Source organism: Coregonus clupeaformis, chromosome 24, assembly GCF_020615455.1.
Source record: "Coregonus clupeaformis isolate EN_2021a chromosome 24, ASM2061545v1, whole genome shotgun sequence".
In the NCBI taxonomy this organism is placed as follows: Eukaryota; Metazoa; Chordata; class Actinopteri; order Salmoniformes; family Salmonidae; genus Coregonus; species Coregonus clupeaformis.
In genome coordinates, this window is record NC_059215.1 from 56,870,225 (window position 1) to 56,895,534 (window position 25,310).

The 25,310-nt window shown below is 40.8% G+C and overlaps 1 protein-coding gene across 2 annotated transcripts; it reads left to right on the forward strand.

The window, feature by feature from the left end:
- Positions 1-19,145: 19,145 nt before the first annotated feature.
- Positions 19,146-24,827, forward strand: LOC121537560 (protein AAR2 homolog). 2 transcript variants are annotated; one of them, XM_041845165.1, is made up of 4 exons: positions 19,146-19,237; positions 19,614-20,378; positions 20,767-20,996; positions 23,928-24,827. In XM_041845165.1, exons 1-4 carry the CDS (start codon positions 19,213-19,215, stop codon positions 24,093-24,095), a joined length of 1,188 nt encoding a protein of 395 aa, XP_041701099.1. In that variant the 5' UTR covers positions 19,146-19,212; the 3' UTR covers positions 24,096-24,827. The 2 variants fall into 2 exon arrangements, with proteins under 2 accessions (XP_041701099.1, XP_045062836.1); XM_045206901.1 differs by having other exon boundaries at positions 19,221-19,300.
- Positions 24,828-25,310: the final 483 nt, after the last annotated feature.

A 25,310-nucleotide genomic window follows, 5' to 3' on the forward strand; every position in this document is an offset into this window, starting at 1 on the left:
AACTGTGTGTATATAGTATGGACCTATGTTTCTGACTCCATGTCCCTCTGTCCATTAATCACGAACACACACCCCAAGTTCTCTCTTGTCACCTTTTAAAGTCGTAGAGAGTAGCAGCATAATTGCAGGCTATTTGGACACACACACACACACACATGCCTGGCGTGACGAGAGTGGACTATGGTTCACTAGCAGTACAGAATATTTGCATATTTACAACGTTTACAGCGTGTGAAAGCACAACGCTGTTGGGAAAAGGAGAAGAAAAACCGGGTATTTTGTTTAACTTTATTTTTTATGGAATTGTGAAATGTCATGTCCTCCAATTGAATCAGCAAATCCTGCTAGATATTTTTTTTCTGAGCAAATGCTTTTCAATGACTGTTTAAACCTGATACCAGCCCTGTAAAGAAGTATGTTAATATGACAATTTGACCATGGTATTGTTTTTTTACTGCTCTGTAAAACAATTTGTAATTTGCTTGATCGAGATGTACGCCATACATAGGTAGTAGGGCTAGGAATTGCCAGGGACCTGACAATAAAATATTATCACGATACTTACGTACCTATACAATATGCATTGCGGTTCTCACGATTCTATATGTATTGTGATTCGATATTGTGATTTGATGTTCCACACATATTGCGCATTATGGCTGCTGCAGAGAGACGAGTGAGAGAGAGCATGAGAAAACGAGTTTTGATCAGTCAGGGAAATAAAAGTGCTGAAAACATTGTAGTGTCTTAGCTCTTATTACTAATGCTTATAATAAGAAAGACTCCGAATACAAGGAAGTGAACTGGAGCTTCACATTTACTAAAGCTAGTTAGTACAAGAATAACATAGAGCAAAAATGCACATGACCAAGGGCGCTCCGCTCTTAAAGGGGACATCAGTAATTAACAGAACATAACATTCCTTCCCTTATACAATCAGAGTTACTTTTACCAAACCACAACTGAAACATTTTCCAGAACTTGTTGTAGTTATTTTGAATCTTTGATTGGAACTTGAACAGTCTTAGTTTTTGGTTGTGTTTGTTTGTTTACAGGTCCAGTCTGTCTGGTGGACGGTGCCTTCGTTCCGGGTAGCGCCTTGGATTGTCTGGAGGCTCCTGCACATCCTCAGTGTGTGCTTGCTCCATTATAGCTTCTGCTATAGCAGCACCTTCATCCACACGTTCCCTTCTTTCAGCCTGGGGTCTCAGTACTGCCCCATCGTCCTCTACAGTTATCTGTGTGTCACTCCCATGAGCTCTCTGTGCCTGTTCTCTCTCGATTGTTGTGCTGATTTCCGTGGAATGCATTTGGTTAAAGTAACGTCGCCACATTATGTCTGGGCTCACTTGAACCTGGTAAGTTCTGGATCCCGGAGTCCTTGCTTTAGGGTTTGCACAAAGTGTTCTACGGAGCTGAGGTTGAGTGTTTGATTCCGTTTACTGACATGAATGTTGTAAACTCGTCACTTACGAAAGCTTGCGCGTTGTCGCTTACCAGCTGCAGAGGCAATCCGAAGCGTGCAAACGTTGTTCTGAGACACTATAGTCTGAGCTGAGGTGGAGGAGTCAGTGCAAAACACCTCTGGCCATTTCGAATGGGCACCAACCATAACCAGAAACATGTCCTTTTCAAAGGGGGCGGCGTAGTCCACATGAATTCTCTGCCATGGCTCTATGGGCCATTCCCATGGGTGGAATGGGGCAGGAGCAGGCATGTGAAGGACTTCCTAACATCCGCTACAGTTCTTCGCCATGTTTTCTATCTGTTGATCCAGACCGGGCCACTAGAAGAGGCTCCTTGCGAGCAGCTTCATTTGGACAATTCCAACATGCCCTTCATGTAGTTGCTGCAAAACCTGATGTTGGCATTTCTGGGGTATCATGACTCTCATTCCCCACATCAAACATCCTTGGTACGTTGTAATTTCGTTTCACCACTGGAAATACGGTGTCAGCTCCTTTCTGCCTGTAGCTGGCCATCCTAACATGGTGTAGGTGTATACTTTTGACAATGTCACATCTTTCCTTGTCTCCCATTTGATAACTGTGCTTGTGACAGGTAGTGCCTCGAGCTGAGAGGTATGGAAAATGTCCACTGCATCCAGACTCCTTTGTCTTTCTCTTGTACAGGGCTGTCTGGATAATCCATCTGCATTTGTGTGGAGGGACGACGGCTTAAACTCAATGTCATACATTTGACCGGCAAGGAACAAGGCGTAACGCTGTAATCTGGCCGCTGTCATTGCCGGAATACCTTTCTTTGGACTGAAAATGGAAAGCAATGGCTGGTGATCCGTCACCAGTGTGAAACGCTTCCCATATAGGTATGTGTGAAATTGATTAATTCTCCACACTAGTGCTTCTTTGTCGATTTGTGAGTAGTTATTCTCTGCATCATTCAACGTTCATGACGCAAAGGCCACTGGCCTCTCTGACCCATCTTTCAGTGTGTGTGAAACGAGGGCCGCAAAGGGGACGCATCACAAGCCAACTTCACTGGCAGTTCGGGGTCGTAATGCATCAGGACCTGTTTAGATGTGATGAGCCGTTTTGCCTCAAGAAACACATTTTCACACTGTGCTGTCCACTGCCATGTCCTATTATTTTCCAGGAGCTGATTGAGAGGCTGGACTACTGCTGAAAGGTTTGGGAGGAATATTCTGTAGTAATTGATCAGTCCAGTGAAAGATCTCACTTCTGTCACATTTTGCAGTCGTGGTGCCTGTACCACTGCATACATTTTGTCCTGTGTTTTGTGCAATCCATTGCGGTCGATTTCATGTCCACAGAAGACTATCTTGTCTTTGAAGAACTCCTACTTCTGTAAGTTTGCCTGTAGCCCGTACTCTTTCAGTCTTCTCAGGACCTTTTCCAGGTTAGCCAGGTGCTCTTTATCTGTGCTTCCTGTTATGATCATGTCATCCAGAATACACTGGGTTCCTGGGATTCCTTGCAAAATCTGGTCAATAGTTTGTTGCCAAATGGCTGGGGGCGATGCAATGTCAAAAAAACCAGGCAGTTATACCTGTATAGACTTTTGTGTGTGTTTATTGTCAGGTACGGTTTGGAGCTCTCTTCAACCGGTAGCTGCAGGTAAACCTGTTTCAGGTCGATTTTACTGAAGTGTTTCCCACCAGCTAGTGCAACAAAGATGTCATCCAGACGTGGCGGAGGGTATTGGTCCACATGCAACATTGAATTCACAGTTACCTTGAAATCCCTACACATTCTAACAGACCCGTCTTTCTTTACAATAGGAACAATGGGTGTGGCCCATTCGCTTCTGTCCACTTTCGTCAGGATCCCTGTATCCTGCAAGCGATCGATTTCTGCTACCACATTTGGTCTCAGGGAGTATGGAACAGATCTGGCTTTGCAGAATTTTTGGGTTGCATCATCTCTCAGTACGAGTTTGGCTGTGAAGCCTTTTACTGTTCCCATCTGATCACCAAAAACAATGTCGTATTTCTTCAGCAAGTGTTTCTCGGTGAATGTTTTATTGGAGGGCTTCAGAGGGGCAGTCAGATCTCTTAGCAAACTGTACATTTTTGGGCCAATCAAACTCAATAACTCTGGTACTCTCTTGTTATCAGCAATGTTGTTTGCAATGAAGTACTGTTCCAGTCGTTCAATGTAAGTTGCCCAGTTTTCTTGCGTGTCATCAAACACATCTATTTTCCCGATGCTGGCCATTCTCTTTACCTTGGGGTCTTTGATCTGCCGCTTCGTTCTCGTCAGCACTCCCCTCGTCGTCACTGCTTGCTAGCTGCTGCGCTACAGTCAAAACCTTCCTCTCTTTCTACCAGCTCCATCTGTATTCGTGATGCACACTGTAGGAAATCATCCTCGTCACCATTGTAGTGTCTTAGCTCTTATTATTATCAGTATGTAAAATGTTTGCACTCACTAACTGTAAGTCGCTCTGGATAAGAGCGTCTGCTAAATGACTAAAATGTAAATTACTAATGGATATAATAAGAAAGACTGAAGTGAACTGGAGCTTCACATTTACTAAGAATAACATAGACCAACACTGCGCATGACCAAGGGTGCTCCGTTCTTAAAGGGGACATCAGTGATGAACAGAACATAACAAACATGTTGGCTCACTATTTAAAAAGAAGGTGGAGAACAAGCTATAGGGTGAAAAATTCCAGAGTTTTGGCGCAGGTACAGCTGACTAGCGCTAGCTAACGCTACCTACAGTAGAAAAAGAACAAAAACGAAGTCAAATATCGATTGTCCGAAAATAATATAACTAATAGTTAGTCATAATGCACTGCTTTTGTATGTGTTACAACTGTTTAAATCTGCTCCAGAGGATCGACCAACCAACCTGACCAATTAAGTGCCTTGATATAAGATATCTGCTTAAGAAAACAAACATCTTCCCAGATCTTTATTTGGCATGTCAATGATAGTCAGATGAGTTGGCTCACAGATCACATACTGAGTATACAAAACATTAAGAACACCTGCTCTTTCCATTACATAGACTGACCAGGTGAAACCTATGATCCCTTATTGATGTTAATTGTTAAATCCACTTCAATCAGTGTAGATGAAGGGGAGGAGACAGGTTAAAGAAGGATTTTTAAGCCTTGAGACAATTGAGACATGGATTGTGTATGTGCGCCATTCAGAGGGTGAATGGGCAAGACAAAAGATTGAAGTGCCTTTGAACTGGGTGTGGTAGTAGGTGCCAGCTGCATCGATTTGTGCAACCTGCTCTCAGAGCATTTCGTATTATTCTGTATGTAAATCCGAAACACTCCATTTAGTATGATACAGTATGTTACGTCTCGTATGGTATTTATTAATTGTTGGATATCCATCACCCTTTTCATATTACATGTTACCAATTATTATCTGTATGATATGTTACGAATTCGTAAAATGTACAATATGTTAAGAATTTGCTAAATGTATGATATGTTACGAATTCTAGCTAGGTGGCTAACATTAGCTAGGCTAGGGGTTAGGGTTAAGTTTAGGAGTTATGTTAAAGGGTTAAGGTTAGTCAGGTGAATGGTTAGCTAAAAGGGTTAGGGTTAGGGGAAGGGTTAGCTAACATGCTAAGTAGTTAAAAAGTAGCTAAAAAGTAGTAAGAAGTTGAAAAGTTGCTAATTAGCTATAATTGTTTGCGACGAGATTCAAACTCGCAACCTTTAGGTTGCTAGACATTTGCGTGATATGCCCACCCAACCACCCATCTTTTGTTGCTGCAACCATCTGTCTTATGTAACAATACCAAACTTAACATATCATACTAAACGGAGTGTCTCAGATTTACTTACAGAATAATACGAAATGCTCTGAGACCAGTTTGCAATGTGTCAAGAACTGCAACACTGCTGGGTTTTTCACACCCACCAGCAAACGGACATGCAGCCAACTTGACACAACTGTGGGAAGCATTGGAGTCGACATGAGTCGGCATCCCTGTGGAACGCTTTTGACACCTTGTGGAGTCCAAACCCCGACAAATTACGGCTGTTCTGAAGGCAAAAGGGGGGGGATGCAACTCAATATTAGGAAGGTGTTCCTAATGTTTGGTATACTCAGAGTAAGTTCACAATACAATCCTTTGACTTGAATGCAACAGTTTGAATACAAAAGTTTCAGCATTATTCTACTATTACGCATGACACTTTGCCCAAATTATTTCGAGGTCTCTAAAGTGTCCATACCCCACTAATTGGGGCGCATCTAACCTAAACCTGTCCACATTGCTACCCTGCGCCTATAGTTTCTCTCCAACGAAACCGAAAGAAACTGAAAAGGTGATTGATCGCGGAAGTTTTTCTCGACTTGATGGGACTGGAGTTTGGTGAAATCCTAAGCCCACCGCCAGCAACCCATGACGGAGAGGGACACTAAAGACGCCAACGGGAATTCAGCAATGTTGGTAACCACGGATCTTCGGGAAAACCACGGCACATCCTGGGTCCGCTTGCCAACGCGTTGACTTTTTCCATTTAACCATATTTAAACACCCAAATAGGCGACTTACCGTTTGGATACAATGTACGCAGCCCGACCATGAATAACTCCCGTGGCTCTTGCTGGCTCCCGAGGACAGGGATTTTCTCGTCTGAAGAACATCCTATAGAAAATGATAAATGGTAGGTGGCCATTCCCTTCTGACATGAGATGCATACCTGCGTAACGATGGGTGCTGTCTTAGTTTAATGGAAAGCACAATGGATGGGATCCATTCATGTAGATAAAATGTAAAACCAACTCATGTTTAGGTTTTTTCTCCACCCTAATCTGTTTCATTTTGAAATGTTGATCATGATTAAATACAGACGTGCGCGAAGAATAACATTTATTGGGCGCAAGAAGAACATTTCTTGGAACAACGAGAGTGCGTAAACTGTGCGTAATAAGTATAAGTCTATATTTAATTATGATCAACAGTTCAAAATTAAACAGTTTAGTTGGTTTTACATTTTATTTACATGAATGGACCCCATCCACAACTGTGCTATACATTAAACTTTAATTAAAACAAGCTAACTGCCAGGTATGTCCTAACTCATACACTACTTAATGTTTCAGTGTGTGAGCGGGCCTGTGCTCCGTAGCGTCGTGGTGTTTCTGCTCTTGGGTGTCTCCTACAGTAAGCGCAGGTGCAACTACTCGGAGATACTCGACTCATACAGAGAACTCATCTTCGTTGAACTTCAGAATTTGGTATGTGGGCCTTCAGAACGTCAAAGTGTGTTAGCCTACTGTTCACAAAACCAAACTGGCTTTATCTCACACTTAACCATTCATTCAGTTGTATCTGTATTAATTTGTTCTACCTTTTATATTGTCCCTGGAAAATGTCAGGTGCAAAACTTACACTTGAGCAAAACGTATTCAATAAGTCTGACACTATAGTTTGAGCCACCCTATAATATTATGCAGTTGGCACCCTCACTTGGAGAAGTGGGTGTATCTGTACAGTGAATACTTGTTTTTGACTGCCCTCCACTGGTTTGCCTTATGAATGTTATATTATTTTATTGTCTAACAGTTTGTTTGCTTTATTGGAACAGAATCTGACGGGCAATTTTGACACATCCAAAGAGAGGGACTGTTGTCCCTCAGGAAAGGTAGTGTGTGTGTGTGTATGTGTGAAAGAGAGACCATCTGTACCGAATGGACCCTCCAGTTTCAGAACCATGGACAGGGGATGTAGCTAATGCCCCTCTGTGAAAACAATTACACCTATGGGCTTGTCTTATACTACAATAAGAACTTGATTTGGTTGTTTGATTTACTGAATGAATGATTGATTGAAGGTATACAATAGAAATGTGTGTCTGATGACAACACAAGCATTAAACAACATGTATCTCCTATGTGTATCTCTTATTTGACAGTAGGCCTAACGCACTGTTTTCCTATGCTTCATAATGGCAGGTGCAGCACGTTTTGCGCTCCATCCATGGTATGACGCAGCAGTTCCTGTGCCAGGGCCGCGGGCAGGGCATTAGACAACAGGGGGGCATGGAGAAGCCAGTGGAGATGATGGAACAGCTGATCAGACAGAACTGCAGACACACTGACCTGGTGAGGCCACTCTTAAAGACAGGGCTTTTTGTCACTTACATTTTCATTTTTTATAATTATAATAAACATGAATAAATGAGGTATTATCAGTCAACGACGACGTAATGACATTAGATGGATATTCAGTGTTTTGCCTTTGCTTTATTTCAGGTGAGAAGACAGAAGAGAGCAGCTCCGTGTGTGACTTCCCAGAGAACAAAGAGAAAGAAGAAGAAGAGGATGAGACTCATCAGGGCACTGATACACTGTTGGCAGAAGCTGCAGAGTGTGTACATGCCCACTAAATAAATACATGTTTTTCTTTTTCCCAATCATTAAAAAAAAAAAACATGTATGGATTGTGTTGAATTTGGTTCTCATTTTGTATAGTAGAATCACATTTGTATGTCAGGCATGGTGCTCTCTGTTTATGACCTTTCTTCTTGGTCTGTAGTTCCACATCTATAAGCTACAGTGCACAATAGATCATCTGAATTAAAGGTAAGACTCAGCGATATGACGTAGCTGCAGAAAGTAAACAGCATATTGGGTCAATTTCCACAACAACTAAGAGCATTGAAACGCGAGGCTCAACTTCTACACTGTTTTGGTGACCTGGCTACCACGCTGTTAACAGCGTGAAGCGAACCCGTGCACATGCGCAGATACTGTGATTGACAGTGTGAAGTGTTGCATCTCGCTCATCTCAATATCTCCGGTGCTGCTCGTGGCAATGTCATTTCGCTGAGTCTACCTTTAATAATGGTTTGTTTGGTATACAATACAATTACAATATTTACTTGTAATACTTTGGTGCACACACATTAAAAAATATATTATCTCATAATCCAGAGATTGTGATCCCTTTTTCTTAAACATATATTTTGTGCAGTTCTATCAAATTAATCAGTTATTCAAGCTGCCCACATCTAATAAAGGTTTCTCAAACTGCACCATTTGTTTTTCAATTCCTTTAATTATCAATACATGGGCTATTATTAGATGGCCTCTTTTGTTCTCTTTTGATATGAAATTGTTATCAAAATGGACGAAAAAACTGCTACAGTAGGTGGCAGCATGCATATTACATTTGTGCGAACTCCATTATACCGAAGACAAAGAAGAGGAAGAAAAAAGACTAAGAAGAATTTTGATTTGATTTATTATGATCCCCATTAGCCGATGCCAATGGCGACAGCTAGTCTTACTGGGGACAGACATATAACGAAAAATACATTACAGACAAATGTACAATTTACATACATTGAAAAACATGAACATGTAGTGTGTGTGTGCATCTAGCAGTTACACATACATGTCAGTACATACACACAACAATTAGGTCACATGGGGGAGAGGCATTGTGCTGTGAGGTGTTGCTTTATTTGTTTTTTATACCAGGTTTGCTGTTCACTTGCGCTATATTAGATGGAAGGGAGTTCCAAGCACTCATGGTTATGTATAATACGTTTCCTTGAATTTGTTCTGGACCTGGGGACTGTGAAAAGACCCCTGGTGGTATGTCTGGTGGGGTAAGTGTGTGTGTCAGTACTGTGTGTAAGTTGAATATGCAAACAATTTGGAATTTCCAACACATTAATGTTTCTTATAAAAACAAGAAGTGACGCAATCAGTCTTTCCTCAACTCTTAGCCAAGACAAACTAGCATGCATAGTATTAATATTAGCCCTCTGATTACAATGAAGAGCAAGATGTGCCGCTCTGTTCTGGGTCAGCTGCAGCTTAACTAAGTATTTATTTGCAGCACTTGACCATATGACTGGACAATAATCAAGATAAGATAAAACTAGAGCCTGCAGGACTTGCTTTGTGGAGTGTGGTGTCAAAAAAGCAGAGCATCTCTTTATTACAGACAGACCTCTCCCCATTTTTACAACCATTGAATCTATATGCTTTGACCATGACAGTTTACAATCTTTGGTAAAACCAAGTAATTTAGTCTCCTCAACTTGTTCAACAGCCACACCATTCAGTACCAGATTCAGCTGAGGTCTAGAACTTAGGAATGATTTGTACCAAATACAATGCTTTTAGTTTTAGAGATGTTCAGGACCAGTTTATTACTGGCCACCCATTCCAAAACAGACTGCAACTCTTTGTTAAGGGTTTCAGTGACTTCATTAGCTGTGGTTGCTGATGAGTATATGGTTGAATCATCAGTATACATGGACACACATGCTTGGTTTAATGCCAGTGGCAGGTCATTAGTAAAAATAGAAAAGAGTAGTGGGCCTAGAGAGCTGCCCTGCTGTACACCACACTTTACATGTTTGACATTAGAGAAGCTTCCATTAAAGAAAACCATCTGTTTTATTAGATAGATAGCTCTGAATCCACGATATGGCAGAGGTTGAAAAGCCATAACACATACGTTTTCTCAACAACAGGATATGGTCAATAATATCAAAGGCTGCACTGAAATCTGACAGTACAGCTCCCACAATCTTCTTATTATCAATTCTTTCAACCAATCATCAGTCATTTGTGTCAGTGCAGTACATGTTGAGTGCCCTTCTCTATAAGCATCCTGAAAGGCTGTTGTTAATTTGTTTACAGAGAAGTATCATTGTATTTAGTCAAAAACAATTATTTCCAACAGTTTGCTAAGAGCTGGCAGCAATCTGATAGGTCTGCTGTTAGAACCAGTAAGGGCCGCATTACAACTCTTGGCCTGAGGACAAAGACTTTCCTCTAGGCTCAGATTAAAGATATGACAGATAGGAGTGGCTATAGAGTCAGCTAAAAATCTGATTATTTATTAGCCTAGCGGATATAAGTATTTTTGTCATGCAACAGTGTCTCTTGCGCTTTTGACAATGATTTTGCATGAGGCCGAATTCACATGATTTGCCTAACAGGTGCTGTTAGATTACAATATACTTTATCTTCCAGTTTAGAATGGTGTAAACAATACTAAATAAATAATAAAGAATACCAGAGAGTCTGTTCTAATGAAGAAAAAAAATTGTAAAGCCTTTAATACAAAGTTTAAAAACAGCTGGATTTGTGAAATTGCTTTATCCAACATTTTGCATGAGGCTTGGTGATCACAGAATCAGTAGGATATTAAACAAACACTCAAATAGCCAACAGGAACAGAAGCAGAGGGCTGAGTGACTCACTCATTCCTGGCTTTCGTTCCAAATAAGTTATATTATAATGCAGGGCTAAAGACACATTCTTTCTGATTGTCTTTAGTATGCAGTCTCTCTCCTCTTGCTACAGCTAATTTCGTCAGAATTATTATGTGGATTATAATAAATGAATATATTTGTAGGGGTTGATGCATTTTTCGTTAGGGCAAATCTGGTCTGTGATATTGAGTTAGAAATGTACAACTTTAGATTACTTAAGCCTCGAATACATTGCAAGTTTGCCCTTTTTTGGCCATTATGCTACACTTTACAATAGGACACAACTCTGACTGACCGCAGCATCTATCGGTAGTCTAAATTTTGGCACAAATTGGGGGATTTTTCACACCTAGCCAAGCTATTAGACTATCCTTTTGTAAATCAGTGGAGGTGTGGATGTTTCAGTCAGTCTCTCTGCTATTGCACTAGAGTCCTGCATTAGGCAAACAAACAAAAATCAGCTGGCGGGTGTTCCTGGAGTTGAGAGAGAACTTCGGTAATACAATGGCGCAATTACACTTGACATGTAGACTGACGATTTTCGAAAAATAGGATACTTGTGCTTTACAGCCCATTACAGAAATGAAGAGTCGATGTTATCCACCACGGAGTGGGACAGTGCAGCTCAAAACTGCAGATAACATAAGGCCAGCTATTGTGAAACAATACTTGTGGAACTTGTTGATTTCCTCTATCGCTTCAAGAGGCCTACTGTCTACCTGGCAATTGTGTGGCGTCACCTACAGATTTATGTGTGGTTTCAGAGAGAAGCCAGATGCGGGCCTGCGACCAGGCACGGGGGATGACGTCCTTTTCCTGCACAGCAATTTGAAGAAATCTAGTTATGAATGGACTGTTTTTTGAAGTTATTGTTTTAGTATATTTATTTGTTGTCTGATATTAGAAGGCAGGAAAAAATGAATATTAGCCTACTGTCTGTAGTCATAAAAACAATTAGGCTAAATAAATAGATGTTATTTTGTTGGGTAACTAATCGGCTCTCGGAACTCATTAAGAGGCCCCGTGTAGCTCAGTTGGTAGAGCATGGCGTTTGCAACGCCAGGGTTGTGGGTTCGATTCCCACGGGCGGCCAGTATGAAAAATGTATGCACTCACTGACTGTAAATTGCTCTGGATAAGAACGACTGCAAAATGTAAGAGGTGACTTCTATCTTCAATATAATCATTCAGAAGGTTAAAGCCGTAGGTTTTAGGCCTGCATTAAATTAGATTACCAAGTTCATTTTTCATTATGTTATAATAATCCATGCCTTCTGGGAATGTTATAAAGTCCACAAGTTATGTTTGGAGTTAGAAATATGGCTGTCAGAAGTATTATCATGGAAATTATCTGCATATTTCAAGACATGGCATATAACAGTGCAGTGAGATACTTTTCTCATCAATCGCCTTGAAAAAAAATGTATACTTAAATACTGAAAATCAACCAATGTCAGCATTTAAATGCTTTATTATCCAAATGTTGAAAGTGCGTGGGCGACGGAGAGAAACAAAATGGTGCAGTTTGAGGCCATCTGGCGCAGAGTGATGCGTTCGTGTACATTCTTCATTGTAACCACAATGTCACAAATAATTGAACACACACACACACACACAACATGAGCATATTAACTTTTTCAAAACATGTATTTATTAAAGACTATCAGAAAAAATGTTGATCCAAAGCCACAAATGAGTGAGTCACTCAGCTTTATGCAGGCAAATATAGCTTTATGTTGCAAAATAGCCTACTATATAGGCCAAGCCTAAACACATATATTAAATTGCCTAAATAAACGAGTACATTTAATAAATAAATGAAATAGCTCAGGTCTCGAAAATATGGGCAACCCTTTTCCCCCTCCCTGTCCTCCCTGTCCTCGCTGGAATCTCTTTCATTCAGTGTCTTCTTTACATCAGCAAAGAAGGACCCCGTGTTTCAGAAACTCTATATAGGGGGATATCAGTCTTTCACACTGTGGTAAATAAAGCCAGTTTGTTATTTAGAATTATTTCTTTCTGTTTTTAGAGGGAGAGAAACAAAAAACATAATCAGCGTTCTAACTCCCCCTTGTGACAGTGTGGCGCAATGACAATCTGCCATTAACTACCACAAACGATCGCCGTACAAGCTCAAAACTTTTAATTGAGGAACCACTGTACCATCCTCAGTAGCTTTCCATCTAAGTTGTCAATGCCAGTAGGTTTGTCCTTATTGATCGATAACAATAATTGTTCAACCTCTGGTTTTCTTTTATTATTTGTTTTTTATACACTACAGGTCAAAAGTTTGGACACACCTACTCATTCAAGGGTTTTTCTTTATTTTTACTATTTTTTACATTGTAGAATAATAGTGAAGACATCAAACCTATGACATAACACATATGGAATCATGTAGGAACCAAAAAAGTGTTAAACAAATCAAAATATATTTGAGATTTGAGATTCTTCAAATAACCACCCTTTGCCTTGATGACAGCTTTGCACACTCTTGCATTTTCTCAACCAGCTTCATGAGTAAGTCACCTGGAATGCATTTCAATTAACAGGTGTGCCTTCTTAAAAGTTAATTTGTGGAATTTCTTTCCTTCTTCATGCGTTTGAGCCAATCAGTTGTGTTGTGACAAGGTATACAGAAGATAGCCCTATTTGGTAAAAGACCAAGTCCATATTATGGCAAGAACAGCTCAAATAAGCAAAGAGAAATGACAGTCCATTATTACTTCAAGACATGAAGGTCAGTCAATCCGGTAAACATTTCAAGAACTTTGAAAGTTTCTTCAAGTGCAGTCGCAAAAACCATCCAGTGCTATGAGGAAACTGGCTTTCATGAGGACCGCCACAGGAATGGAAGACCCAGAGTTACCTCTGCTGCAGAGGATAAGTTCATTAGAGTTACCAGCCTCAGAAATTGCAGCCCAAATAAATGCTTCACAGAGTTCAAGTTACAGACACATCTCAACATCAACTGTTCAGAGGGGACTGTGTGAATCAGGCCTTCATGGTCGAATTGCTGCAAAGAAACCACTACTAAAGTAAACCAATAAGAAGACTTGCTTGGTCCAAGAAACACGAGCAATGGACATTAGACCGGTGGAAATGTGTCCTTTGGTCTGGAGTCCAAATTGTAGATTTATGATTCCAACCTCCGTGTCTTTGTGAGACGGATGATCTCCGCATGTGTAGTTCCCACAGTAAAGCATGGAGGAGGAGGTGTTATGGCGTGGGGGTGCTTTGCTGGTGATTGTCTGTGATTTATTTAGAATTCAAGGCAAAATTAACCAGCATGGCTACCACAGCATACTGTAGCGACACGCCATCCCATCTCGTTTCGGCTTAGTGGGACTATAATTTGTTTTTCAACAGGACAATGACCTAACACACCTCCAGGCTGTGTAAGGGCTATTTGACCAAGAAGGAGAGTGATGGAGTGCTGCGTCAGATGACCTGGCCTCCACAATCCCCTGACCTCAACCCAATTGAGATGGTTTGGGATGAGTCGGACGGCAGAGTGAAGGAAAAGCAGCCAACAAGTGCTCAGCATATGTGGGAACTCCTTCAAGACTGTTGGAAAAGTATTCCAGGTGAAGCTGGCTGAGAGAATGCCAAGAATGTGCAAAGCTGTCATCAAGGCAAAGTAAAATATACAGTGAGGGAAAAAAGTATTTGATCCCCTGCTGATTTTGTACGTTTGCCCACTGACAAAGACATGATCAGTCTATAATTTTAATGGTAGGTTTATTTGAACAGCGAGAGACAGAATAACAACAAAAAAACGCATGTCAAAAATGTTATAAATTGATTTGCATTTTAATGAGGGAAATAAGTATTTGACTCCCCTCTATATCAGACAGATTTCTGGCTCCCAGGTGTCTTTTATACAGGTAACGAGCTGAGATTAGGAGCACACTCTTAAAGGGAGTGCTCCTAATCTCAGCTTGTTACCTGTATAAAGGACACCTGTCCACAGAAGCAATCAATCAATCAGATTCCAAACTCTCCACCATGGCCAAGACCAAAGAGCTCTCCAAGGATGTCAGGGACAAGATTGTAAACCTACACAAGGCTGGATTGGGCTACAAGACCATCGCCAAGCAGCTTGGTGAGAAGGTGACAACAGTTGGTGCGATTATTCGCAAATGGAAGAAACACAAAATAACTGTCAATCTCCCTCGGCCTGGGGCTTCATGCAAGATCTCACCTCGTGGAGTTGCAATGATCATGAGAACGGTGAGGAATCAGCCCAGAACTACACGGGATGATATTGTCAATGATCTCAAGGCAGCTGGGACCATAGTCACCAAGAAAACAATTGGTAACACACTACGCCGTGAAGGACTGAAATCCTGCAGTGCCCGCAAGGTCCTCATGCTCAAGAAAGCACATATACAGGCCAGTCTGAAGTTTGCCAATGAACATCTGAATGATTCAGAGGAGAACTGGGTGAAAATGTTGTGGTCAGATGAGACCAAAATCGAGCTCTTTGGCATCAACTCAACTCGCCGTGTTTGGAGGAGGAGGAATACTGCCTATGACCCCAAGAACACCATCCCCACCGTCAAACATGGAGGTGGAAACATTATGCTTTGGGGGTGTTTTTCTGCTAAGGGGACAGGACAACTTCACCGCATCAAAGGGACGATGGACGATGGACTTTTTTCCTTCACTGTATGTTGATTTGTTTAACACTTTTTTGGTTACTACAATATTCCATATGTGTTATTTCATAGTTTTGATGTCTTCACTATTATTCTACAATGTAGAAAATAGTAAAAATAAAGAAAAACCTTTGAATGAGTAGGTGTGTCCAAACTTTTGACTGGTACTGTACATGAGTACGATGGCTCACTGTTCATTGTTGGTATTTCCTGCCTAATTTTGCCCACTTTGCCAATGAAGTAATCATTAAAATAATTGCCAACATCAAATGGTTTTGTGATGAATAAGCCATCTGATTCGATGAAAGTTTTTCTGCCCAAAATGTAATTTAAGGTTCTCCAAAGTTTTTTTTCCCATAATTCTTTATATCATTGATCTTGGCTTCATAATACAGTTTCTACTTCTTTTTGTTGAGTTTAGTCACATCATTTCTCAATTTGCAGTAAGTCAGCCAGTCAGATGTGCAGCCAGACTTATTAGCCACTCCTTTTGACCCATCTCTTTCAACTGTTGTGGAAATTCTTACACAGGGACACTCAAAGTCAATCTTAAATGAATCATTCTTTATTATCAGCATGCCAGAGAGGCTCCAACCAACTCAATGCACCAAGTACACATGACGACCAGGAGCTCTACCCGGTGTAGTCCCTTTAGTTCTCTTATATACAGACAAGTTATATTTGCATGATTTAGCTTATTTGTCATTCATAATTAATTCATCATTAACATTTGCTTCCTTCATGTGACCGACCAATACTGGGTCATGCAGGTGACAGACCAATACCTCACGAGGCTTCTTCCCTCTAAGCTGAGACCTTGAAACTGAGATATCCCTTTCTCAAAACAAGGTTCTGGGCGTTCTGCCAAATTGCAGATACTGATAGTGAGGATTCGTTCAATCAGTCACTTGCATGAACACATAAATGTGTTATTAGAAAAGCACATGAATAGAACACAGAAATTGATTATTAGAAAAGCACAAACATCAACATTTCCATCACATAACCATACAGTTTTTAAATTCCTCTTCAATCCATGGAGCCTTAACAGTTCTAACAGTCAGTTTCTTAACAGGTGCATGTTTATCAATACTTGGTATTGGTTGATCCTCAAGAGGCGGGTGGACAAACAAAAACCCACAAATTCTGACAAACTCCAAGCATTGATTATGCAAGAATGGGCTGCCATCAGTCAGGATGTGGCCCAGAAGTTAATTGACAGCATGCCAGGGCGGATTGCAGAGGTCTTGAAAAAGAAGGGTCAACACTGCAAATTTTGACTCTTTGCATAAACTTAATGTAATTGTCAATAAAAGCCTTTGACACTTATGGAATGCTTGTAATTATACTTCAGTATACCATAGTAACATCTGACAAAAATATCTCATAACACTGAAGCAGCGAACTTTGTGAAGACCAATACCTGTGTCATTCTCAAACATTTTGACCACGACTGTACATTCAGCAGTCCATTAATCAGTTGGTGTGTGTAAGTGTGTGTGTGCGCTGTGGGATTGAAGCTACTAACCCATAGGCTTGGCACTCTCATCCCTTCCAGGCTTTTGGGAGGGAGGGTGGACAATGAGCCTTTCGTAGAAGAAGACAAAGTCGTCTTCAGGGTAGAGTTCTCCTGTCAAAGGCAGAGGGTTTTATCTCAAGCTTATCTTTTTACATATTTAGACATTCCCAAGTACCATTCTAAACAAATTATTTTTCCATTTAATTTGGAAAAATAAGACACACAAGATCAGGAAGGATCTCATTACCAACACGATTTGTGATGGTGGACTTAATGTTTTAAATTGTATGCTGTTTATTCAGACTACAAAGGTGAACTGGATAAAGAGGTATCTCAAAAAACCTTATAGTCTTTGGAATATAATACCATATTTTATTTTATTTTCCAGAAAATTGGGGGGCTACATTTTGTATTATGCTGTGGGTAAACTTCCTGTTCAATTAGCAACATTTCATCAACAAGCTCTAATGTGCTGGTCCTTGTTAAACAAGCACAACTTCACTCCACAAAAGTTTTATTTGGAATAACAGTGATATTATATATAGAAATAAAACCTTATTTTTTTCATAATTGGTTTGCCAATAATATCTTTGTGTTTAGTCAACTTATAAATGATAATGGTGATCTTTATACTTACAGGGAATTATTAGCCAAATATAACTTTGTTATGTTGTGTAAGGAAAATTACATTTTAATGAAAGCTATTCCCAATGGAATGCTTACTTTACTGAAGGATTGATTAAGCTTTTCATTACATTAGTGATAGTGTAGAAATGAATGGCATCAATATATTAGATAAGAAATGTAACAATTTAGTCAGAGAAATTATTAACAGGAAGTTTACCCCTGCTGCAATTTTTCAATGGGCATCTTGATTTGATGTGAAATGGCAGCATGCGTGGACTAATCCACATAAATATTTGATAACTGATAAAGTAAGAGAAGTCTCTTGCAAGATCCTTCACACATGTTATCCTTGTAATGACACCTACAGCACCCGATGTCACAGGAAGGCCATAAAGATCATCAAGGACATCAACCACCCGAGCCATTGCCTGTTCACCCCGCTATCATCTAGAAAGCAAGGTCAGTACAGATGCATCAATGCTGGAACCGAGACAATGAAAAACAGCTTCTATTTCAAGGCCATGGAATTTAAGAATATATGCATATATGGACAAGCAATGACAGAGTGGCATGGACTAAGATACAGTAGAACATCAACCAGCCAAGCCATTGTCTGTTCACCCCGATATCATCCAGAAGGCGAGGTCAGTACAGGTGCATCAATGCTGGGACCGAGAGAATGAAAAACAGCTTATATTTCAAGGCCATCAGACTGTTAAATAGCCATCACTAGCACACTAGAGGCTGGCTGCTGCCTATTGAAATCACTGGCCACTTTAAGAAATGGAACACTAGTCACTTTAATAATGTTTACATATCTTGCATTACTCATCTCATATGTATATACTGTATTCTATAATATTCTACTGTATCTTAGTCCATGCCACTCTGTCATTGCTTGTCCATATATGTATATATTCTTAAATTCCATTCCTTACTTAGATTTGTGTGTATTGGGTATATGTTGTGAAATTGTTGGATATTACTTGTTAGATATTACTGCACTGTCGGAGATAGAAGCACAAGCATTTCGCTACACCCGCAATATCATCTGCTAAACACGTGTATGTGACAAATAACATTTGATTTGATTTGATGTAATATTTGTGTTTCTAAATATGTAATTAATGTAGAAAATGAATGTAGCTTTTGTGAATTGGAAAATTAGACTATAGAGCATTTATTTTGTGATTGTTTGCATAGTGAAATATTTTGGACAGATATGAAAATATATGTTAGTGATAAAAAGTATATCAAATTTGGTAATGCTTACAGGTTTGCACATCTTATTTTACATACAGTACATGCACAATGTCTGCCAATACATTGTGGATTTGTTAATTTTACAGGGGAAAATGTTCATCCATAAAGAAAAAACTGATTTAGAATATTATATAACATCCCTGAAAGTTATAAATAGCAAATGATCAAATAAGTGTCTACAGTATTTGTCAAGATGTAATTTGTCTATAGTGTAATATACTTGCTTTGTGTCTTTATTTATTATTTACTTTTTTGGGGGGTATTTTGTCATGTGTGATATTTGTATATTGTTTTGTACAATGTTCGTGTGATGCAATAATCATCTTATTTTTTTCTCAAAAAGTCTTCCCAAGTTGCATTCCTTCGGAACGTTTCTCATCTTAGGTGTTTGTTTCTTTTGGGAAAGATGTTAGGCACGCACGGTCATGTGAAGTAGCAACATGAACGCATCTACTAAAATTTCAGGTACAGTGAATGTTTTTTTGAAACGTCTTGATTTTCGAAACACCACTCTCGTGTGTTAGCTAAGTATGTGAACTTTATTTGCACGTTAAGGGTACATTTGGGCAAGTGTTTGGTAGCTAACTTTAGTTATGGAGTTCAATTCAGAACCGGCTTGCTAGCCTTGCTTAGCTAGCTAACGCTAGCTATCTAACGTTGGCTACTAGAGCTAGCTAGCTAGCTACCTTGCTACCTTGCTAGCTCAAAGCATAATAAAGTAAAATACATCTGATATGTACGGTATTTAACTGACTTTTTTTGTAGTAATCATGAAGCATGACGTTCAAAGAACTAGCTTGCTAACGTCTGTCTCGATCCATTCCCATCACTGTCTGAACAGCCACGGCCACGGTGGACATGGATCCCGAGGTGGCACGGGGGTTGTTTGAGGAGGGGGCGACCCTCGTACTGCTGGGGGTTCCCGAGGGCACTGAGCTGGGCATTGACTACAAGAGCTGGCAGGTTGGGCCTCGCTTCCGCGGGGTGAAAATGATCCCACCAGGTCTCCACTTCCTCCACTACTGCTCCTGTAACGCACCAGACCGCGGAGGTGAAACAGGCCCTAGAACAGGCCTCTTCCTCACCCTGAAACCAAGAGAGATCCTGCTGGCCAACTGGGACCCCAAAGTGGAGGATCTGGACTTCTCTGCCACTCAGAATGAAGATGAGGTGGGTCGGGTCCGGGCAGGCCTACGAGACCTGGACCCTTTCCTGGGGCCCTACCCGTACGAGGTGATGCGGAAGTGGGTCTCCCTAACTGACAAGGTGAACCAGGAGCTGGCCACCAGGCTGCAGCCTCTCTCTGGGCGTGTGTGCGCCTTCAGTGACGTGATCCCAGAGCTCCAGCTCACACACACCAAGGATCGCGACGAGCAGAACCTGCCCAGGAATGACACAGAGTGTCAGAGCATGAGGGAGGGCCTGGACAGGCTGCCCAGGATGAAGCCAAGAGAGGGGACTGAGCTGAGGTTCTCCCCCATCCCCAGGCAGAACTACCCACCTGGGGCCACCCCAGCCCAGATCACCCAGTGCAGCCTGGACTTGAGCTATGCCCTGGACAGTCTACTGGAGAAACACCACCAGCAGCAGCCACTCAACGTGCTGGGTGAGTGAGAATGGAGACCTATGTGGTATATTTGACCAGTTTATATGAATTTATGGAGCAATTAAATTGCATTGGAACTTAGACTAGAAATGTATAGACAGCGGAACATCAAATGAGATTGGGGCTTAGACATTTGAATTGACATGATTAGAACCCTGCTGTAGGTCATATTTCTTCCTCAACCGCCTATCCTTAACCACTATGAACCACATTTTATGGGACAGTCTTTGCTTTATATAAGAGGTGTAAAATAAACTGGATATGTCACCATTGTTTTGAGTTTGTTCACTACCAGTTGATAATTAACTGTCTGACTGATTGCTCATCTCTCGCTCTCTCTCTCTTTGCCTTTCTCCCTTGCCCTTCTCTCCCTCTCTCCCCCTTCCAGGTGAGCTGCAGTTTGCATTTGTGTGTTTCCTCATTGGGAATGTGTACGAGGGCTTTGAGCACTGGAAGCGCCTTCTAGCCCTGCTGTGTCGTAGTGAGGAGGCCATGCGTCAACGCCGGGACCTGTACCTGGGCCTCATCGCTGTGCTCTACCACCAGCTGGGGGAGATACCTCCAGACTTCTTTGTAGACATCGTGTCCCAGGACAACTTCCTCACCTCCACACTACAGGTGAGCTGGCATGAATGAACCCCCATCATTACAGATGTCTGTGTTATAGAGTATCTTCCCCAGGGGTCATTCCATGTCATTTCAGCAAGCCATGACACCCACCATTTCAGATTGTTCTGAAATACTTTCTGTAGTTAGAAACATATCAAATCAAGCTTTATTTATACAGCACATTTCAGACATAGAATGCAACACAATGTGCTTCACAGGAAAAACAAATAAAACAATGAAAATAAAAACTTAAATATGTACTACACAACAAACACGAGGATAAAAAACAAAAGAATAACAATACTAACTGAACGACTAAAAAGCACCCTAAGGCAAAGCAAATCTAAAAAGGTTTGTTTTAAGATCAGATGAGTTTTAAGGTCTAATCTTTAAATAAGATTAGCATTCCTAAAACATTCTTTTGTTGACATTTAATTTGATCTCTGATAAATTAAGCTAATTGATTGCACCCAAATTATAGGATTCACATAATATTCAATAAAAATAGTACCCAACATCCAATTTGAACCAAACTTCTTCCTACAGTTGAATATGATATGAGGAATCCAATAAAATTGTCAAAAGCCACCCACGGACCCCACACCAATCCCACCCCAACAACCAGTATACAGTATCAGTTCTTTATGTTTGACAAGTAATATAAAGATGCAGTTTGAAATATTGCTTCTTCATCCTTTGTAATGGATTTCCTGTGAAATTGAAGTCGCTTGCAATATTTACCACTAGATGCTGCTGTTCCTACTACTGCCACCACACCCTTTTATCAATGTTGCTGGTCTCTAGTGTTTAATAAATGGATCACAACATTTCCTTTCAACTTTGGGTAGAAAACCAATAGCCTTTGCTCGTGATGAAAATAAATGTGTGGTCAATTGTGTGCTAAAGCCAGTGCTCCATGAAAGCAATTCAGTTTGTCCTTCTCTTAGCAACCTAATGCTTCAACCAATTCTCATTGAATAGTACAACAAATGGAAGCTCTCAGAGAGGGCTATCCATATGGTGTGATTCTCATATTAATACTTTTTCTACAAGCCCGAAACTTTGACGGAGAAATGGGCTATGACAAAAATATTGTGAAAACCCTAATAAAATAATACAATGATAAAAATTAATAATAATATGCCATTTAGCAGACGCTTTTATCCAAAGCGACTTAGTCATGTGTGCATACAATTTTACGTATGGGTGGTCCCGGGGATCGAACCCACTACCCTGGCGTTACAAGCGCCATGCTCTACCAATTGAGCTACAGAGGAAGAAAAACCATTGCATGGCAGTCGTATGTTTTTAAATACAATTATTAGAAAACATCTCTATATGTAGTGTGATTAGTGACGTTTACCTTTAAACCCAACCCGGCCCAATAAGCATTACCCTTTGGGACTTTTACAATTGAAGACCATTAGAGGACATAACATTGAAACCATTACAACTGCTGTAGCCTAATGGTTTGCTTGTTGACCAGGAATGGTCTAACTAATCCATACCTTTTTTAAAGGGAATAAACCACACACAGAGGGGCCATTTCCTGGAGATAAATGAAGCCTAAGAGAATGAAAAACTGAATTGCTTTCATGGAGGACTGGCTTGAATTGTGAGGATGACTGCACAATTTATTTTCAAAAGCTATGGATTTTCTACACAAAGTTGCAAAGAAAATGTTGTGATAATTTAATCCCCTAGAGTCGATGTCCGTGCCCCCGCGGAAATCGAATTAGCATAATAAAAACATCACCATGAAATCTGTCAGTTTAAGCTAGAGATGTTTTTTTGTATTGGATGCATCTCAATCCACTGCATCTGCCGATTTCGCAATTCCACATCTGTGGTGAAAGGAGACAGAGCTAGAGTTGTTTGTCAGACCATGAGACGTCCCGAAAATCGGTCTTCTCACAAAATCGTCTGTAGGGTCTGAACAGTTCTGGCTACAGACTAATATGACCCTTCTGTGGAAAGGTGAGACTCTCACGAACATGTACATGTCAAGGACGCCCACAGGCCTCACAAGACTAGTCTGAAGGTCCCCCGGTACCAGTTGAATAAATGAATGGAAGTATATATGGAGACTGTTTAGTGCCAAAATAAGGGTTTCCAGATCTTTCTTATCTCTCTCAGATATAGGACAGACAATTCAGAACAAACTTCCTTTAGATTTTTTTGGGGGGACTATCTGTTGTTCCATGTAGTGAATCTGTTATTCAATGCGTTTGAATGGGCTAATATCAGTAAGGCCAAATAACATTTTTAATGGGGACAAAAAAAAGTTACTTTTTTTTTTAATATATACTTCAAGGGGTCTTAAAATTCCAAATCAAATAGCTAAATTATCCTTGTTATGACCTTCTTAAAACAATTCCATATAGCTTAGTAGAACCCCTCCACCGGCTTAGACGGCTTATGGGTTAATAAACACAAGAGACCTGCAAAATTGATAAAGGTATCAGAAACAGCTGTATCTAGTGGGCAAAACTTGGCACTTTCACACTAATTTATGGTAAATAATGCAAGTGACTTAAATGGCACATTTCTCTGATCAGGGAAAAATAAATTACATCACCAGATTCACAAGGGAATACATTACAAACGATGAAGAAGCAATACTTTATAATTTTCCGACCCCCTGTTCGCTCCAACGAACTTCAGCCCGTGGCTGAATCTAGTGCAAAAATGACTGCGCAGTAGCTTCAAAACAGTGCCCCCTGTCAGTCATCTAGGGTTCATACACATCATTGGTCCTATCGCATCTGACCACAAAACATAGTCTGCCATTTTCTATTAACTTCCCGATGATTCTACATGTTGAATCGCCTTTCTTTCGTCGGCACCCAGCAGGTGATCTACTGAGTACGTCCGACGTGCGTTACGGTGTATGGTGTGTCTCGTCTCTAACCTGCTCTCCATTTCCCTGCTCTCCCTCAGGATTTCTTCCAGTTTGCCAGTGGGCCGGGGGTGGACGGCACCCTGCGGAAGAGGGCAGAGAAGTTCAAGGCCCACCTGACCAAAAAGTTCTGCTGGGACTTTGAGGTAGACCCTGACGATTGTGACCCTGTTGTAGTGGAACTGCCTGATGGGGTCACACTGGACTGAACATGCTCTGAAGATTATCCAGGGTCCCAGGTATTGGGTCAGGGGAGGAAACAGGACTGAAACATCATGTAAAAGAAGAGAGAGGACTTCTGTTGTCTTTCTCTCATTTCCTTCCAGTGTGTTGCCTTGAATGGGAGTTTTACCACTAAGGAAAAACAACTCTGTCCTCCAAGGCTCTAGATTCTGGGGTGTCACTCTCCATATGCCAACCAGTGACACTTCAGACCATGCTTTCCCCTCCCTGGCTCTCTCTGTAACCTCTCTGTCAGTCTACTCATAAACGAGCACTTGGCCATCTGAGCGGAAAGGTCTAGTTGCAATAAGGAATGAGGTCAATATGGCACTTTCTAGGTGGATCATTCTAAGGTTCTAGAGGAGAATTCTGAAATGTGGAAAAACTGTCTTTGACAGTAAATCAGAAAAAGCCCAAGTAGGCTACCGTTGATTTGTGTTTGAGTTGACACCATATCTGAAACGCATGTAGAACATTCTAGTGGAAAATGACCCTAGAACAGTTAATTCTGAACATTATAAACTCTCTGCCTTAATCTAACTGTGCCACTGAAGACTTGTTGTTTTTCACAATGTGTGGGTAATCTACCCAGTGTGGACTATCCAGCAGAGTGTAAAACCTCTACCCCACCCCAACCCCCTTTTGTGTCCTTTGTACCCATTTACTGTAACATTCTGTGACTGGACATTTCCTTTGATTAAACAACTTTTGATACCGTGTGTGATTTTGCTTATTGTGTTCTGAAAATGTTATTAACAGATTGTCTCCACTAGATGGCAGCCCTGATCTTTACTGTAGCTCTGTACTTTAGACCTGTAGATCAATCTGGAGGCAGTAATGTTTGGTCTCTGAATGATGATGTCAGTAAAACTTTCAAAATACCTTTCCCCCATTGATCTGTGACGGTTTCCGCTAGATAACACAGCCACAGTCAAGTTCCACAGCCACAAAGTCGAAATTGGCTACAAAAGATTACATAAGGTTAGCAGTGTGGTTAGGTTTAAAATCAAATTTTAAGAAAAATTGTAGAAACGGCTGTTAACTAGTGACAGTGCAGCACTGTTCAAAAGGTGCCATACGGTACGTGTGTCCATTACACCAGCCTCATCGACACTGTTCAAAATGTTTGAGGTTTGTTTTATGACAGAAAATATCTGCCAGGAGGTTGACCGCAAGACATTGTCGTAGAGATGCTGCCTGTG

Bases quoted from the DNA above. Each gene is read 5' to 3' on its own strand.
- LOC121537560 (XM_041845165.1), top strand. From the start codon at position 19,213: ATGAACGCATCTACTAAAATTTCAG. The intron at 19,238-19,613 runs GTACAGTGAATG...CTGTCTGAACAG, and splicing joins CGCATCTACTAAAATTTCAG to CCACGGCCACGGTGGACATG. The intron at 20,379-20,766 runs GTGAGTGAGAAT...TCCCCCTTCCAG, and splicing joins GCAGCCACTCAACGTGCTGG to GTGAGCTGCAGTTTGCATTT.